The 17,389-nt window shown below is 43.6% G+C and overlaps 1 protein-coding gene across 1 annotated transcript in view; it reads right to left on the bottom strand.

The window, feature by feature from the left end:
* Positions 1–17,389, bottom strand: part of LOC122556798 (dedicator of cytokinesis protein 2-like) — a 754,195-nt gene that overhangs the window by 647,299 nt on the left and 89,507 nt on the right. The window contains exons 4-6 of the mRNA XM_043703987.2: positions 13,819–13,874; positions 11,640–11,736; positions 1,316–1,464 (exon numbers count right to left, since the gene is read on the bottom strand). Coding sequence (XP_043559922.1) covers positions 1,316–1,464; positions 11,640–11,736; positions 13,819–13,874 — 302 coding nt within the window. The remainder of the gene's footprint in view (positions 1–1,315; positions 1,465–11,639; positions 11,737–13,818; positions 13,875–17,389) is intronic.

Genomic DNA, 17,389 nt, shown 5'->3' with positions numbered 1-17,389 from the left:
AATCTGAGGTCAGCATCGTGACTGAATGGCAGCACTACCTGGGAGATGCTGGTTACTACGGCACTCACACAAGGCTGAGGATCGCGGACGGACTCAGGCAATGAGTTCAGAAGAAAGGACTTTGCTGTCACCAGCATGTCTACAGCCCCCACCCTTCCCAATCCTGGACCCCTCCCTCAGGCACTGAGTACCATTGAACAAGGAGCCCCCGGGTAGTGCTCAAGCAGCTGAGCATTGGCTTTGTTTATTGTGCTCCCTGTATGATGTGTCTCCTGCTCTCCACCCACCCCTCCAACTGGGTTGGTATCACACGTAATGGAACGATGACTGTCTGTGGGCATCAACTGCCCTCTGAAGGGCCTCAATTGGTGGCAGGGCAAGAAAGTTGTGAGCAGGTCTCCCTGCCTTGGACCCTCACCCTTTCCAAAAGCCTCTGCAACTGCCAAATTTGCCATGGGGATGGCACATGTTTGCGGCCAATGAAAACGAAATCTGGAATGTTCTAGATCTGAAAGGATGAGATGAAGAAGCCCTTGACTGAAAAATGAGGAAGTCTAGAATTTTCCTAAAAAGTAGTGAAGGATTCTTTCTCTCTCTCAAACTATTATCCGAAAGAATGGGAGTAGTAATGGGAAGATGGTAAAGTTTGGCATTTGGAACAATGAGATCAAATGGATTAAAACTTTCCCAAAAGCCTAACTGGCATATAGTTAACTGTTTCCCAATCAAAGGGATTAACTTCATTAATTTATTCAACATCCTATAAAGAATGGTAAAATGTACCTCATTAATTCGATCAAGCAGTTTCTTAGACGGTTTGCAGAATTTTTCTGAGTATTGAGCTATTCAATGTCAATGTCAGATAACAAAACCATAGTATTGCATTGTGTTGTATTGCACTGCACTGAATAACCCTTTGGACAGGAGATAAATAAGCCTCCATCCAAAAACAATCAATAACACATTGAACCATTGTTCATTAACAAATAAATCCTGGGAAAGGGCTTGGCCGCATTCAGTTCCATCCCACTGAGCACCACCAAGGTTGAAAACGATGTGGAGGAGCTGGTGTTGTAGTGGGGTGGACAAAGCTAAAAATCACACAACACCAGGTTATAGTTCAACAGGTTTATTTGGAGGCACTAGCTTTAGAGCGCTGCTCCTTCATCAGCTACCTGTTGAAGAAGCAGCCCTCCAAAAGCTAGTGCTTGCAAATAAACCTGCTGGACTATAACCTGCTGTTGTGTGATTTTTAAGACTGAACACAGCAGGATTGAAAATCTGGTAAATCAGCCAGCAGACTTCATATCATTACCTGTTCCCATAATCGATTCTAGAAGTGATTTTCTGCTTTAGTTCTTTCAGTTCATCCTTGGGCAGTGTCCCGGAGAGCAGCTGAGAACGCCATTCCATCAAATCAAACATCATGGAACGAACTTGATGGTACTTTTCCTTCTTACCCGTCTGCATTAGAGAACAGTAATGGGCAGCTGTTGAACACGAAAGCCAACAATGCAACATTTTCATCCAATAGCATCCCAAACAAAGTATCCGCTGTGTTAAATGGGGATAGTTTCCTGCTATAGGTCAATGTCCAGTAGGAAGGGCACTGCGATTGGTACAAACCGGATTAGGTCCAGTAATATAAATGCCATTTCCACTATGAGGCTTGGCATGACATTTCCACATCCACCTCCAGCAGAATGGAAGCCCAAATCTCTCCAGGGCAATTTGAAAATGTGAGTGCTACCTTCACCAAGAAAAAGTTGGCATCAGTAAATGAGAACAAGAATTTCTCACATTTTTCTAAGTGCTCACTATGTTCTGTTCCTACACAGTGCAGCCTGGATGCAACACAGCACTTCACCCATGGTTAAAGAAGATACTCACCCATGGTTAAAGATGATACAAATTTGTTCAATAGGCTGAGGAGTGGTAGATGGAGCTTAATTTGGATAAATGTGAGGTATTGCACTTTGGTAAAACAAACAAGAGCAAGGCTTATAGAATTAATGGTAGGGCCCTAGGTAGTGTTGTTGAACAGAGAAACCTAGGGGTTCAGGTGTGTAATTCTTTGAAATTTGCATCACAAAATAGGTAGGGTGATTAAGAAGGTATTTAGCATGCTTCAAAGCTCATGTCTTTGTTTATCAGAGTTGGGATGCTATGTTGACATTGTACAGGATGTTGGTGATGCCTCTCTGGGGTACTGTGTACCTGTCTGGTCACCCCGTTATAGGAAGGATATTACTAAACTGGAGAGGGTTTAGAAATGATTTATCAAGATGTTGCTGGGAATGGAGGGTTTGAGTTATGAGGAGAGACTGGAAAGGCTGAGAGTATTTTCACTGGAGCGTAAGAGGTTGAGGGATGATGTTATAGAGGTATATAAAACCATGAGGGGTGTAGATAAGGTACACAGCAAAGGTCTTTTTCTAAAGGTGGGGGGTTCAAAACTAGGGGGCATATTTTTAACGTGAAAGGAAAAAGATTTAAGGAGGACATGAGGGGTAACTGTTTGACTCAGAGGGTGGTTAATGTGTGGAATGAACTGCCAGAGGAAGTGATGGATGCAGGTACAGTTACAACATTTGAAAGGCATTTGGTTAAGTTCATCAATAGGGAAGTTTTGGTGGGATATGGGCCAAACACAGGCAGGTCAGACTAGTTGAGTGTGGGAAACACAGTTGGCATGGACTAGTTGGACTGAAGGCTCTGTTTCCATGCTGTATGACTCTATGACATCTGTCCAGTCTTCAGTGACTTCCCTCTGAAGTCACTGAGCAAGTCATTCAGTTGCAAACCCAACTTCTCAAAAACAACTAGGGATGGCCTTATTAACAATACCTGCATCGCAGAAATTCTTATTCAAAAATTGATCTCTTCAATTCTAAGTATGAAACTCTACAGCCTCAAAAATTTACCAAGTGGTCCTGCATCATTAACTGAATATCTGTACAAAGAGAAGTATATGGTTTTTGCAAGGTTTGTGAAGGTTTGTAGCTCAGGTTGAGGTTTAGGGTGTAGGTTTGTTCGCTGAGCTGTAGGTTTGATATCCAGACATTTCATGACCTGGCTAGGTAACATCATCAGTGGCGACCTCCAAGTGAAGTGAAGTGAAGCTGTTGTCTCCTGCTTTCTATTTATATGTTTGTCCTGGATGGGGTTCCTGGGGTTTGTGGTGATGTCATTTCCTGTTCATTTTCTGAGGGGTTGATAGATGGTATCGAGATCTATGTGTTTGTTTATGGCATTGTGGTTGGAGTACCAGGCCTCTAGGAATTCTCTGGCGTGTCTTTGCTTAGCCTGTCCCAGGATAGATGTGTTGTCCCAGTCAAAATGGTGGTTTTTTTTCATCCGTGTGTAGGGCTACGAGGGAGAGAGGGTCATGTCTTTTTGTGGCTAGCTGGTCGAAAGAAAGGACAATAGAGAACTACAAACCTGCGTATACAGAAAACTGACAAACACTGACCAAATACTTAACTACACTAGCAACCATCCCAACACACACAAACAAAGCTGTATCAGAACACTATTCCAACGAGCCACCACACACTGCAGCACAGACAAACTTCGGAAAACAGAGGAGAACCACCTATACAACGTATTCAAGAAGAACGGATCCTCAAAAAATACAGTCCGCAGATTCCTCAGGAACAAACCACGACAAGCAGACCAAACACAGCCAGAAACCCTATTCACCTTACCATACATCAAAGAAGTCTCAGAAATGACAAGCCAGACTACTAAGACCCCTCAGAATCCTAGTAGCATACAAACCCACCAACACTCTCAAACAATAACTAACAAACTTAAAAGACTCAGTACAACCCATGGACAAAACCAATGTCATCTACAAAATTCCATGCAAGGACTGCCACAAACACTATGTAGGACAAACAGGAAGAAAGTTAGCCACCAGGATACACGAACACCAGCTATCCACAAAAAGACACGACCCTCTCTCCCTCGTAGACCTACACACGGATGAAAAAAACCATCATTTCGACTGGGACAACACAGCTATCCTGGGACAGGCCAAGCAAAGACATGCCAGAGATGTCCTAGAGGCCTGGCACTCCAACCACAACGCCATAACAAACACATAGATCTAGATACTATTTATCAACCCCTCAGAAAACGAACAGGAAATAACATCACCACAAACCCCAGGAACCCTATCCAGGACAAACATATAAATAGAAAGCAGGAGACAACAGCTTTGCTTCACTTGGAGGTCGCCACTGATGATGTTACCTAGCCAGGTAATGAAATGTCTGGATATCAAACCTACAGCTCAGCGAGCAAACCTACACCCTAGAAGTATATGGTGAGCAAATATGGCCAATGTCATTCACTGAAAATTTGGACCTCAAATCAGAAAAAAGTTGTTAAAAGAAAGTTTATGCAAAAAAAAATGACAAGCAGCCTAGAGGAAATTAATGGCTAATTAGGCTAATGGATAATTTCAACTCAGTTCCTGATGTCCATGAACCACATTACAAACCTGTCCCTGAATAGCACTCATTTCTCTCTCTACAAGGGAAGAATTGTTTCTAATTTTCATTAATGACCTATTAATAAAACCATGGAACACTGTATTTTGAAAATTAAGAATACAATGAATTAGCAACTATAAATAATAAAGCATAATATCACATATTTGACATTCCAGAAGATTTGCAGTCATTTGATTTGTATAAATGCTTCAGTCAAAGTGTAGGACAGGCAATCTCTGTGGGTCATGAGAAGATAGCAATAAAAATTTGTCATTTATCCCCTTGAGTCTATTCCATTATTCAATGAGATCACAGCTAATCTGCAAATTAGTTCCAAAGATCTTTCATATTTGCCTCACATTAGTTAACAAAAAAGTATAACCCTCAAAGTTCAAATTATCAATTAATTTAACATTAATTATCATTTATGGAAAAGGATTTAACATCATTGTTTCAAGTATAAGGATTTACCTGAACTATGTAGCACACACTGTCAGATATCTTTCACAGCCTGAGGCAAAGTCTTTAAATATTCACAATTCAATGCAGAATCAATAGATTAAAGCAATCCTGAGTGAGAATCTCTGCATAAAACTTACAAAACCATTTCATACCCACAGAGTTCTGGACTTCTGCAATTGTCAAATGCTAAGGCAACTCAAAATTAATTCACTCTTGATTTCTACGGCGGCAGAAATGAAAAAAAAGTCAATATTTAACTCAATCTCTCTCTTGTCCTCTTAATAGGCTCAAATTTTGTTGAATTTGTTCAAGAACCTCATCATTCGCAATCTATTTGAGGTGGTCTCACTCACACCCCAATCCCTACGACCAGTGTTTTGAAGGTGAGTGGAATGGGCTTGGAGATTGTTTTGAAACTCATCCTGCCCACCATCCATAATGGCACCATTTTAATGCCTCATTGCCAATTGGTGGCTAAGGGGCCAGCTAGAAGCGTATGGGACGCTGTACATTAATGAAGATAAGTGATATCTGATTATATCATGAGAGGTTAATCTTTGTTTTGGCAGAAAAGCTGTAATATGGTATTTTCCCCAGCGTGAGCTGGTCAGTAAGGGTGTAGTGACACCTTGTAGTGAGGGAAACACTTACCATTGTAGGGGAAGGAGCCTGAACATGATCTCCTGCTGGACACCACAGCATCCGCTCTACAAGCCTTCCCCCAATTTCTGAGACATACTGTCTTTCTCACTAGCCCCTTCCCCCAGAAGCGTCCCACGTGCTGATGGCCTTCTTCATCAGGCTAATGGCGAAGCGCAGCTGATTTCCTGATGTCCAGGAATAAGATACAAACCTGTCCCCAGCCATGTTCTTATGACTACTTACATCACCACCTTTTCCTGCTCGCTCAATGTAGAACACCCACAGAGTTGATTGACAGCAGGAAATAAAACACAGACATTGAGGCACTTATGTATGTTTTACATACACCGGGTTGAATTTACTGCAGGAGTGGGCTAAAGGAGATGTGGGGCTCAGAACGTCAAGAGGGAAGATGGAAGATGAAGTGGGAGGAACATGAAGGGCAACCTTCCATGAAGGAGCAGATCTCTGAAAGCTTGCACTTCCAAATAAACCTGTCGGACTGTAGCCTGGTGTTGTGTGATTTTTAACTTTGTCCACTTAAAATGGACACTTAAGGATATCTACCCACACCTAAATGTGGACAGTGTCCCCTGCTGCTTGGGAAGACTGTCTAAATAAGTGCCGGTGACCTCCATAAAGTCTCATGGGCAACGTTTTCTCTAAACTGTGGAGCCAGGCAGCTTCCTTTACAGGTCTGTATATGGTGATCGGCATTGACCTCTGATTCTAGGAGTCACTGCAGTGCATGGAGCTTGGAGGTCTGCACAGAAGGAGAAAAGAAAATTAGCTGCTCATTGGCATTCTTTGCTCCACAGAGACCACCAACACCAAGAGACCAATAATATCTAGCACCTATCCCCTCCCAAGTTGCTCAATCTCTACCAGAGTCAGTGAGTCATATAGAGAGTGCCGGTTCTCCTCATCCTTGCTAACCACATTGGTATTAAACAGCTTCTTTGGAGACATTCCTAGTTGGATTCACTGGGTACAAACTGCAACCTGGTCAACCCCCACCATAAACACATTCTTTTTGCTAGTTCTGACAATCTTGGTTACTGAGGAAGAGTTTCAACATTCAGTGAGATGAGCTGCTGAAAGAGTGAGTTCAGGACAACAGCTTACATGCTATGGTCTGTGGTATGAACAAAGAGACAGATTTCTTATGGCTGACCTCCAAGAATGGGATTTGACCACACAGTCTCAGAAGATCCCTAAGAAGATAGGGTCTTTTTGACGGCAGCACCTCTAATGGAAAGCCTGCAGGGTCAGTGGCTTTGAATCAAAAGTCCAAGCAATGGATTTATGGATGAAGTGAACGTAATGCTCTCAACAAGCCAAAACTCAAGAGACAGAGGAGCTGCCACTTTAGAATTCCCTAAAAAAACAAACATGACTTTCAAGTCATTTAGAGACAATCTAAACCACAGCACCTTGATACTCAATAGCGTGACCATCACTGATCAACTATCAGTTAGTTGGTATCACCAACAATTGGTTGACAAACTGGGATTACAAATGACCAAGAAACGTAACTGCACTCACCACATAAACACTGCAGCTACAACAGTAGATCAGAGGCTGGGAATATTCACCTCCTGATTCCCCAAAGTCTGTCCACCATCTACTAGGGACAAGTCATGAGTGTGATGGAATACTCCCCACTTGCCTGGATGCAGCTCCAACAACACTCAAGAAGCTTTACACCATCCAGGACAAAACAGCCCACTTGACTGGCACCTCATCCACAAATACCTACCATTGATACTCAGTAGCAGCAGTGTGTACCATCAACCAAGATGCACTGCAGAAATTCACCAACGATCGTTTGACAGCACTTTCTAAGCCCGTGACTACTTCAATCTAGAAAGATAAAGATACATGGGAATGCTACCACCTGCGAGTGCCCCTCCAAACCACTCACCATGATGCCTTGGAGATATATCACCATTTTTTCACTGTCGCTGAGTCAAAATCCTGGAATTCCCTCCCTAATGGCATTGTGGGTCAACATACAACACATGGACTGCAGCGGTTCAAGAAGGCAGCTCACCACCACCCTCTCCGGGGCAACTAGCGACGGGCAATAAATGCTGGCCCAGCCAACTGTGCCCACATCCCATCAGTGAATAAAGAAAAGCAAGGGCAACACCTTTGTGATAATTTTTAGCATTCAAACAAGAAAACTCAAGACATAAAATCCAGAAGAACAAAGCTCAAAAATAAAACCAGTCTGCAGATAGTTGTTTGAAACCGAACAAAGTCTGTATCCATATTGTGAGCAACAGGATTCATCCTTTTTCTTTTAAAGGGGCTGATTAATTGTATTTGTTAATTTGAAGGAGTTGACACCATCCGTAACTCTCTTGTAATTTAAAAAAAACAATAACATGCTTGTAACACATCTGGACCTTGAACCCACACCTTCTGTCCAAGAGGTATGGGCACTACCACTTTGCCACCAGACCCTAAGAGCTCATTTCGATTCGATTTGATTTATCATTGTCATGTACCTAGTTACAGCCAAAAGCTTTGTTCTGTGAGTGGGAGTGTATTGCAGATCCTCCATAGATTACCGACATTGTACAGGCAGGCCATTTGGCCCATTCAGTCCATACCAACCCTCTGAACAGTATCCCATCCCCTTACCCTATCCGTGTAATGCTGCATTTCCCATGGCTAATCCACCTAACCTACACATCCCCGAACACTATGGGCAATTTAATCCACGTAACCTGCACACCTTTGGACGGGAACTGGAGTACCCGGAGGGAACTCATGCAGACACAAGGAGAATGTGTAAGCCCCACCAGTCCTCCAGTCACCCGAGACTGGAATCAAACCCGGGTCCCTGGTGCTGTGAGGCAGCAGTGCTAACCACTGAGCCACTGTGCCAGCCCTAACTGTGCACTGCATGGAAACAGACCCCCAGTCCACGCTGAACACAATCCCAAACTAAACTAGTCCAACCTGCCTGCTCCTGGACTATATCCCTGCAAACATTTTCTATTCATGTATCCATCCAAATGTCTTTTAAACATTGTAATTGTACACGCATCCATCGCTTCCTCAGGTAGTTCATTGCACGCTTGAACCACCCTGTGTCCACTCTAGTCTATGATCCTCCTGCCAGCGGGAAGTTTCTCCAACTATATTCTCTCCAGGCTCTATCAAATCTCCTCTTAAACTATTGCCAAGAGTACTGAAGCTATCTGCAGCTGACCCAACTGGCTCATTCACTCCTTTTACCTCAGGTATCAAACTTGGAACAATCCTGGTCTGCATGATTCGGTATAGAGATTAGATTCCCTACAGCATGGAAGCAGGCCCTTCAAGTCCACACCGACCCTCCGAAGAGTAACCAACCAAGACTCATTCCCCTACATTTACCCCTGATTTGGCAATTTAGCATGGCTAATTCACCTGACCTGCACATCTTTGGATTATGGGAGGAAACCAGAGCACCCGGAGGAAGCTCACACAGACACCGAGCTGAGAGACCACCACACCGAGCTGAGAGATCACCACACCAAGCTGAGAGATCGCCACACCGAGTTGAGAGACCACCACACCGAGCTGAGAGACCACCACACCGAGCTGAGAGACCACCACACCGAGCTGAGAGACCACCACACTGAGCTGAGAGATCACCACACTGAGCTGAGAGATCACCACACCGAGCTGAGAGATCACCACACCGAGCTGAGAGATCACCACACTGAGCTGAGAGACCACCACACCGAGCTGAGAGACCACCACACCGAGCTGAGAGACCACCGCACCGAGCTGAGAGACCACCACACCGAGCTGAGAGACCACCATACCGAGCTGAGAGACCACCACACCGAACTGAGAGACCACCGCACCGAGCTGAGAGACCACCACACCGAGCTGAGAGACCACCATACCGAGCTGAGAGACCACCACACCGAGGTGAGAGACCACCACACTGAGCTGAGAGAACACCGCACCGAGCTGAGAGACCACCACACCGAGCTGAGAGACCACCACACTGAGCTGAGAGACCACCACACCGAGCTGAGAGACCACTACACCGAGCTGAGAGACCACCACACCGAGCTGAGAGACCACTACACCGAGCTGAGAGACCACCACACCGAGGTGAGAGACCACCACACTGAGCTGAGAGAACACCGCACCGAGCTGAGAGACCACCACACCGAGCTGAGAGACCACCACACCGAGCTGAGAGACCACTACACCGAGCTGAGAGACCACCACACTGAGCTGAGAGACCACCACACCGAGCTGAGAGACCACCACACCGAGCTGAGAGACCACCACACCGAGCTGAGAGATCACCACACCGAGCTGAGAGACCACCACACTGAGCTGAGAGACCACCACACTGAGCTGAGAGACCACCGCACCGAGCTGAGAGACCACCGCACCGAGCTGAGAGACCACCACACCGAGCTGAGAGATCACCACACTGAGCTGAGAGACCACTACACCGAGCTGAGAGACCACCACACTGAGCTGAGAGACCACCACACTGAGCTGAGAGAACACCGCACCGAGCTGAGAGACCACCACACCGAGCTGAGAGACCACCACACCGAGCTGAGAGACCACCACACCGAGCTGAGAGACCACTACACCGAGCTGAGAGACCACCACACCAAGCTGAGAGATCACCACGCTGTGATGAGAGACTACCACAGGCTGCCGAAAGACTAGGCTGAGACCCAGTGTCCTCTGAGTAATTAGGGATGGGCAATAAACTCTGGCTTAACCTGAGACACCCACATCCCCAGAGTGAATTTAAAAATTTGTTTTTTTTTAAATTGTTTTATTCGTCTTAGGTGATTAGAAGATCATCTGAAGGTCAGTTATAACAGTAGGTGGCACCAATCCCATTTGGCCTCAGCTGGTTACCAAGGAGATGAATGGAACTAATAGCTCAGAAACAGATCTTGGAACATTGCTGGAAATCAATGATATTGTCTTCCCAGTATTTGTGGAAATTTCTGTTCTTGCTTAACTTAAAATAAATGGTGGTACAGTGGTTAGCACTGCTGCCTCACAGCGCCAGAGACCCGGGTTCAATTTCTGCCTCGGCCAACTGGCTGTGTGGAGTTTGTGCATTCTCCATGTGTCTGCATGGGTTTCCTCCAGGTGCTCCAGTTTCCCCCCACAGTCCAAAAATGTGCAGGTCAGGTGAATTGGCCATGCTAAGTTGCCTGTGGTGTTAGATGAAGGGGTAAATGTAGGGGAATGGGTTTGGGTGGGTTATTCTTCGGAGGGTCGGTGTGGACTTGTTGGGCCGAAGGGCCTGTTTCCACATTGTAAGTAATCTAAACTGTCTGTAAGGGACCAGTTCAAATCCCCTCAAAATATTTAGAAGACATTGTAGACCCCAACATTTTATTATTTTAAAGATAAACATAAGTTGTTTCATTCTAGATTCGACTGGTCAAACTAACAGATTTTAAACAAAACATACGTCATTCATCCACTATAGAAAGCAGGAATTGAAATAACTTAATTCCATTGGAAAATGTAACAGAATAATAGATACAGTAACTATTACAAATTAACTGCTGCAGAATAGTAATGTCCCATAAATGCACGCATAGTAAAATAGCAAATGTAAAAAGCAGCTTGTCTCACATGCAACTCCTGTAGTGGGCAGAGATCCCCCAACTATTGGCTGTAATTGAGGTTGAGAAAAAAAAAGGCTTTCACTTTCAAGACTCCAAGAGCAAAGCTGAAATCCCTGATTCAACGGGAGCTCAACCACGCCCATTCAGGCTGCTTCTATTGTTCCAGCTTTTTGAAAAGAAGCACCCAAGACTTCACAAGTTGTTAATCTTCTCATCAACAGCTTGGCACCTGTCGCCCAATCGCTCTCAAAAAGAAACCAGGACAAAACACGCCTCTTTAAAGCACGGTATTGTCACAAATCTGATAATTTAGCAACAGTGGAGAGGGAAAAGGGAGAGGCGGTGCGACAGAACTAGGTATCATGCATACATGTAGGAAAGCGCACGATCACCTACGCTCGCTCCTCACCGTGTAAAGCTGCCTCCAGATGATGCCCCATTCTCTCAGTGTGGTGGTGACCTCCTGGACCAAAGGCATTTCCCCAGAGAAGATGCTCTCCCTATTTCTGAAAGGAAACACACAATTTGGTGAGTAGACAGGGGAGGGTATTGTGCAACTCTACACTGCACCTTACCCCATCTTTTGTGACAGCTTTCAGTTTACAAACCAATACACAAAATTACCTGAAGTAATCAGCTGGCTAAAGCACAGTGCACAGAATGTATTGAACAGAGGTTGGCCCTTCAGCCTAATTAGTCAGTATCACATGAACAACACTGCACCTGTCTTCCTCTCCTCCTGTGTTTGTATCTCTTTCTTCCTCATTTTCACCTAAATGCCTGCAGTTTTTCTTCTTTAAATTTAGAGCAATGGTTTCCAAATTCATCAAAATGCCTCCTGCCATTGAAAGTTTATCACTCCATTTTTGAAGGACCAAGTCAATGCAGCAATAAAGTAGGAGACTGTGAAGGCTGGGAATTGCAAACTCAAAGGTCTAAGGCAATGGCCATCCATGAGATATCTTGAATGAAGGCAAAACACTAAGAATTGTGGATATCTGAAACCAACACAGCAAATGCTACCAGAAACTCAGCAGGTCTGGCAGCGTCAGGAGGGAGTGAAACAATTATGTTTCCAGTCTAGTATGATTCTTAGATGTAAGTTTGCTCGCTGAGCTGAAAAATTCGTTTTCAGACATTTTGTCACCCATATAAGGTAACATCATCTGTGAGCCTCCGAGTGAAGCACTGCTGTTCTGGCCCGCTTTCTATTTATGTGTTTAGGTTTCCTTGGTTTGGTGATGTAATTTTCAGTGGTGATGTCATTTATTGTGTTGGTGATGTTATTTCCTGTTCTTCTTCAGAATGATTCAGTATAATGTTCCTTCGGAACTTCAGAAGGAAGGCTACTTGACTGGAAAGGTAACTTGAAAGGTATGTGGAGACACAGTGTCTCATCATTGCCTCCAGTACCTTATCTTCTATTGTAATCTGTCAGGTTTCTACAAGAAATCTAGCAGATTGTCCAACTAGTTTTAAACTGCTAATAACGTTTGACACGGATTCTGTTTTAAAGTGATTGAGCATGAAGGAGATTTAGCACTCAACATACAGAAACCCTCTGTGAGCTGCCCACGGTTCTCAAATCGATGGCCTACACTTCAATGACTCTCCTCATTTCTTCTTCCATTGACATCTGCAAAAGCCTTTGGCAAAGTCTGTCCTGATGCTTTTCTAAACAAGTTACCATCACATAGACTCCTGTTAAACCTGTCCTCAGCGCATTCACCTTCTCCTTTATGTACTCTGTGTTTAATCATCGGCCAGTCCTGCAACTCTTTTACTAGTATTTCCAACTTGCTCCTCCTTTCCATCAAATATTGTCCCAGCACATGACCCAGCACAACATGTCCTTGAGGTCTCACCATGTCAATTTCCTGCAGCCTGTTTCACCTTGGCAGTATTCCTACTGCTTGGCTTGGTCTTTCACTTAATTGATTGTCCACAACATGACCTTATTTTCTTTTTGACAAACCTTAGCTCAGCTACAAGAGGACAAGTGGATGTTTACATCCTAACCAACACCCCCACTAAGACTTGAGCCTGAGTTTTCTGATTTAGCCAAATGAGCTCTAGTGTGGAGCTGGGACTGACACTAAAAAGGTCAAAGTTGGCATTCCAGATAGCGTTAGTTGTCTTGCAATTAAAGAAACTGCTGAACTATGCATAAGTTTATTGCTATAATAAGCACACTTCTTGTCTAGTGCTGAACAGTCCAATTCTGAAAGTAAATTGGATGGAGCTGTCAAAACTCAATTCAGGTGGGAACTGTTAGTGTTAACAACGAATATTTTCAGCACAACAGTCTTGGCTACATTCACACCTTCATCCCACAGCGTGATTCTCAGTGAAGAGCTGAATGCACTCTAACCACGCTACTGAGGGGTGGACAGTACCCCGATAATATATGGGCAGCACTCCCAAGCATAAGCGATTGCAACCCAAAAGCAAGTTAACATGATACGCTGTTGTGTAAGCACAGTGCAGCTGCAGCAGTATTGACAGTGTGCTGTCACAGCAAAAGAGACAGTTTAAAACAAAAGTTTTGCTAACGAGTGACATTAATAGGCTTCATTTTTACTTCATACCCTCGCCTCTCGATGGCAGCCTCTTTAATATGAACAAACGCTGCTGGAAACACACCCTGCAAGGGAAATAAAGGCTTCATCAGCAACTGTCACCACAGATTTCAAAACTGAGTCCAAGTTTTTTTTTTCTGTCAACAAAATCATCAGAGCACTTGATACAGGACTAAAAACAGCACAAACTGTTCAGGTGGGCCTGACAAGAAATAGATTTTTGAAATAACTGCAGGTAAGGAATGGGATTTCTCTGGTTACCAATTATTACTTCAGAAAAAAAACAAGAAGACTCACACAGATCAGGAGAAACTGAGGACTGCAGATGCTGGAGATCAGAGTCGAGGGTGTGGTACTGGAAAAGCACAGCAGGTCAGGCAGCATCTGAGGAGCTGGAGAATCGACGTTTCAGGCATAAGCCCTTTTTCAGGAATGCAGGGCTTATGCTCGAAATGTCGATTCTCTTGCTCCTCAGATGCTGCCTGACCTGCTGTGCTTTTCCAGCAACACGCTCTCGACCCCCTCTGATTGGTTGTTTAGGAAATTCTGAAAGCACCATTTTTCAACAGTATGATATTTTGCTAGACGTATAATTGTCCAACAAGGAGAGGGGACTATGGGATATAAATTGGCAACAAAGGACTCCTTGCCTTGAATGTGGACGAGAGGGGTCAATAGGACTAAAGTAAAGACAACCCTATTATCTAATCCCAGTGCAGTAGCTACTGTGTTCTAAGTATCTGACACTATTAAAGTAAGGGCACCATCACTAACATCACTGCAGTGCTCACAGGAGCTGTCAGAATAATACAGTGGATTTAGTCAATATCTCTGGCACAGTTTAGCCATTACAGGGTATAGTGGTCGTTGCTTCATATTTAAAGGAGCATTAGCACATTAGATGTTTTAGTAATGTTAATTAGGAAGATCAGGGTGTTAAATCTGTTAACTGGCAATGTTTTTTTTGCCTTAAGGGGAAGGACTTTTTGAGTGTGGGTCATATGTGATACAGTTTATAATTGGCCTATGTCAACAAATAAGAAAAATGTTAATTTTTGTTCATTGAAGGTTCTTTCTCATTCATTAGTTCCGAGTCTTGTAATCTCGACCAACCATTGGTTGCTCATTCATGACAAATTTGCCCATTCATGGGAAAAACATGAAACTGCACACAGAACTGATGTTGAGTTGAGTGTCCTTTGAATTAGGATTTGGAATCCTTGACCTCAAATTGATCTACAGTCACACAGTAGGAGAGGAAAGCAATGCTGCCTATTATGAGGCACTGCAGAGATTGAGTTAAAGTTTTTGATTCGAAGTTTGACGTGTCCATGAGATTAATGAAGATGTCAATGGGTGGAGGGATGCGATGAAGGGAGCTACAGGGCTCAATTCAATTTTATTCACTGTACATACCTGAGGGAATGGAATTATCAGTTTATAAACAATGGACAGTTAACACACTGAGATCCAATTCTCCCTCCGCCCCATTTTTGTGCACTAGCCAGCCTGTTGGTTCATTTGTACAAAAGTTATGGTGGCGATTGATTAATTGATTAATTTCAACTGGGATCATAACAAATGGGTTAATGACTATAACAAAGTCTGTTTGTATGTGTGTGTGTGTGTGTGTGTGTGTGCATGTGCGTACATGTGTGTCATATGTATGTGTGCATGTGTGTGTACGTGTATGTGTGCGTGTACTTGATTAATTTCAAAACTGTTCAAATATTGGGCCCTTAATTCATTTCTACACTTGGCAATGTTCCAAATACTGGACATGATAGCTAAATGTCGTGCGGAGAGATTGACACAAAGAAAATTCTTTTACATCAGGGAGGTTATGGTAGCTGAATTTTCATTGGTCTAATCAACATAGCAATCGTTTGGGGTAAATCACTCCTTTTTAAAAAGCCCCAGTAAAGCCCTGCATTCCTACATCAAAATGTTTTTTTTTGTTGTCCCTTTATTCAAAGGATTACGGCAACTGAATTTTAGTTAGCCGAAACAACTCAGGGGGTTATGGCAATCATTTTGCCGTATCGCAACTTCACATCAGAAAGTTCCAGCAAGGCTTCAGAAAAAAATTCTGACGCACACACACATACATATGCACACACATGAACACACACAAACACATGGACAGACACGTGCACGCACACATGAACATGCATCCACATGCACACATTCATATGCACACACGTACACTCACATGAACACACAAACACATGCACATGCATAAATACACACACACACGAATAAGTACACGCACACATACACGTACACACACATGCACACATACATATGACACACATGTACGCACATGCACACACACACACACACACACACATACAAACAGACTTTGTTATAGTCATTAACCCATTTGTTATGATCCCAGCTGATAGCAATAGAGGACGTTTGGATCCCAGAGTGAGACCAGATTAGATGGATCACAAGTTTTATTGTTGATATTATTTTATGGTGGTCAACCACTGTTCATATTCACAATAAGCTTCCAACATAGATTTAGCAAAAAACATCACAAAAGAAATAAAAAGCTATTTTACACTCAATAAAAACTATTTGAAATAGTCTCATTACAAAAATTGAAAGTAATGATTCAACCTTTTTATGCTAACAACTACTTTACTGATAATCAAACACTGTCTCCAAATTAAAGTTCCTTGTCCAGTTGGCATAGTGTAATTGGTTTCTGGAACTTCCTTCTTACTAACATCTGAGCATACCAGCAGTTTTTATACTCTCAGCTATTCTCTGCTTCTACAGCATTCATCCAAGGCAGTTCCCCAGCCCTTCCTTATTGGAGAGGCTAATTAATGGCATCAATATCTACCGTAGGGTTGGTTTAGCTCAGTTGGCTGGATGGCTGGTTTGTGATACAAAGTGATGTTGATAGCATGAGTAGGTTCAATTCCTCCTTGAGCAAAGGTTACCATGAAGGATTCTTCCCTCTTCCCTTGACTGAAGTCTGGTGACGCTCAGGTTAAACCACCACCAGCCGTCTATCAGATGAGAAGGCAGCCTTGTTGTCTGGTGAGACTATGGCAATGCTGCTCTGAATGAACCTGCAAATGTTGCCTTACCCGTTATGATACTGTCACTATGCTTCTTTTTTTAATCGTAAGTACCCTTGTTCCTAACACATTGATCAATAAAGCTCAATGATATTAAAGATCTTATTTATATGCAGATTGACAAAATATCAGACACTCCAACAGAAGGTGGCATAGTGGCTGAGTGGTTGGCACTACAGTCTCACAGCACCGGGGACCCGGATTTGATTCCAACTTGGACGACTGTCTGTGTGGAGTTTGCACATTGTCCCTATGCCTGCATTGGTTTCCTCTGGGTGCTCTGGTTTCCTCCCACAGTTCAAAGATGTACAGGTCAGGATAATTGACCATGCTATATTGGCCATAGTGTCAAGTGCATTAATCAGAGGGGAATGGGACTGGGTAAGATATTCTTTGGAAGATCGGAGTGGACTGGTTGAGCCAAATGGCCTGTTTCCAAACTGTAGGGAATCTAATCACTCAAAGCTAAAAGCTTATTGTCCCCT

This window comes from Chiloscyllium plagiosum, unplaced genomic scaffold, assembly GCF_037043375.1.
Source record: "Chiloscyllium plagiosum isolate Xiang-an unplaced genomic scaffold, Cpla_swu_hap1 HiC_scaffold_16, whole genome shotgun sequence".
NCBI lineage: Eukaryota > Metazoa > Chordata > Chondrichthyes > Orectolobiformes > Hemiscylliidae > Chiloscyllium > Chiloscyllium plagiosum.
The sequence above is the reverse complement of the archived record's forward strand: the minus strand, read 5'-3'. Positions and strand labels throughout refer to the sequence as shown.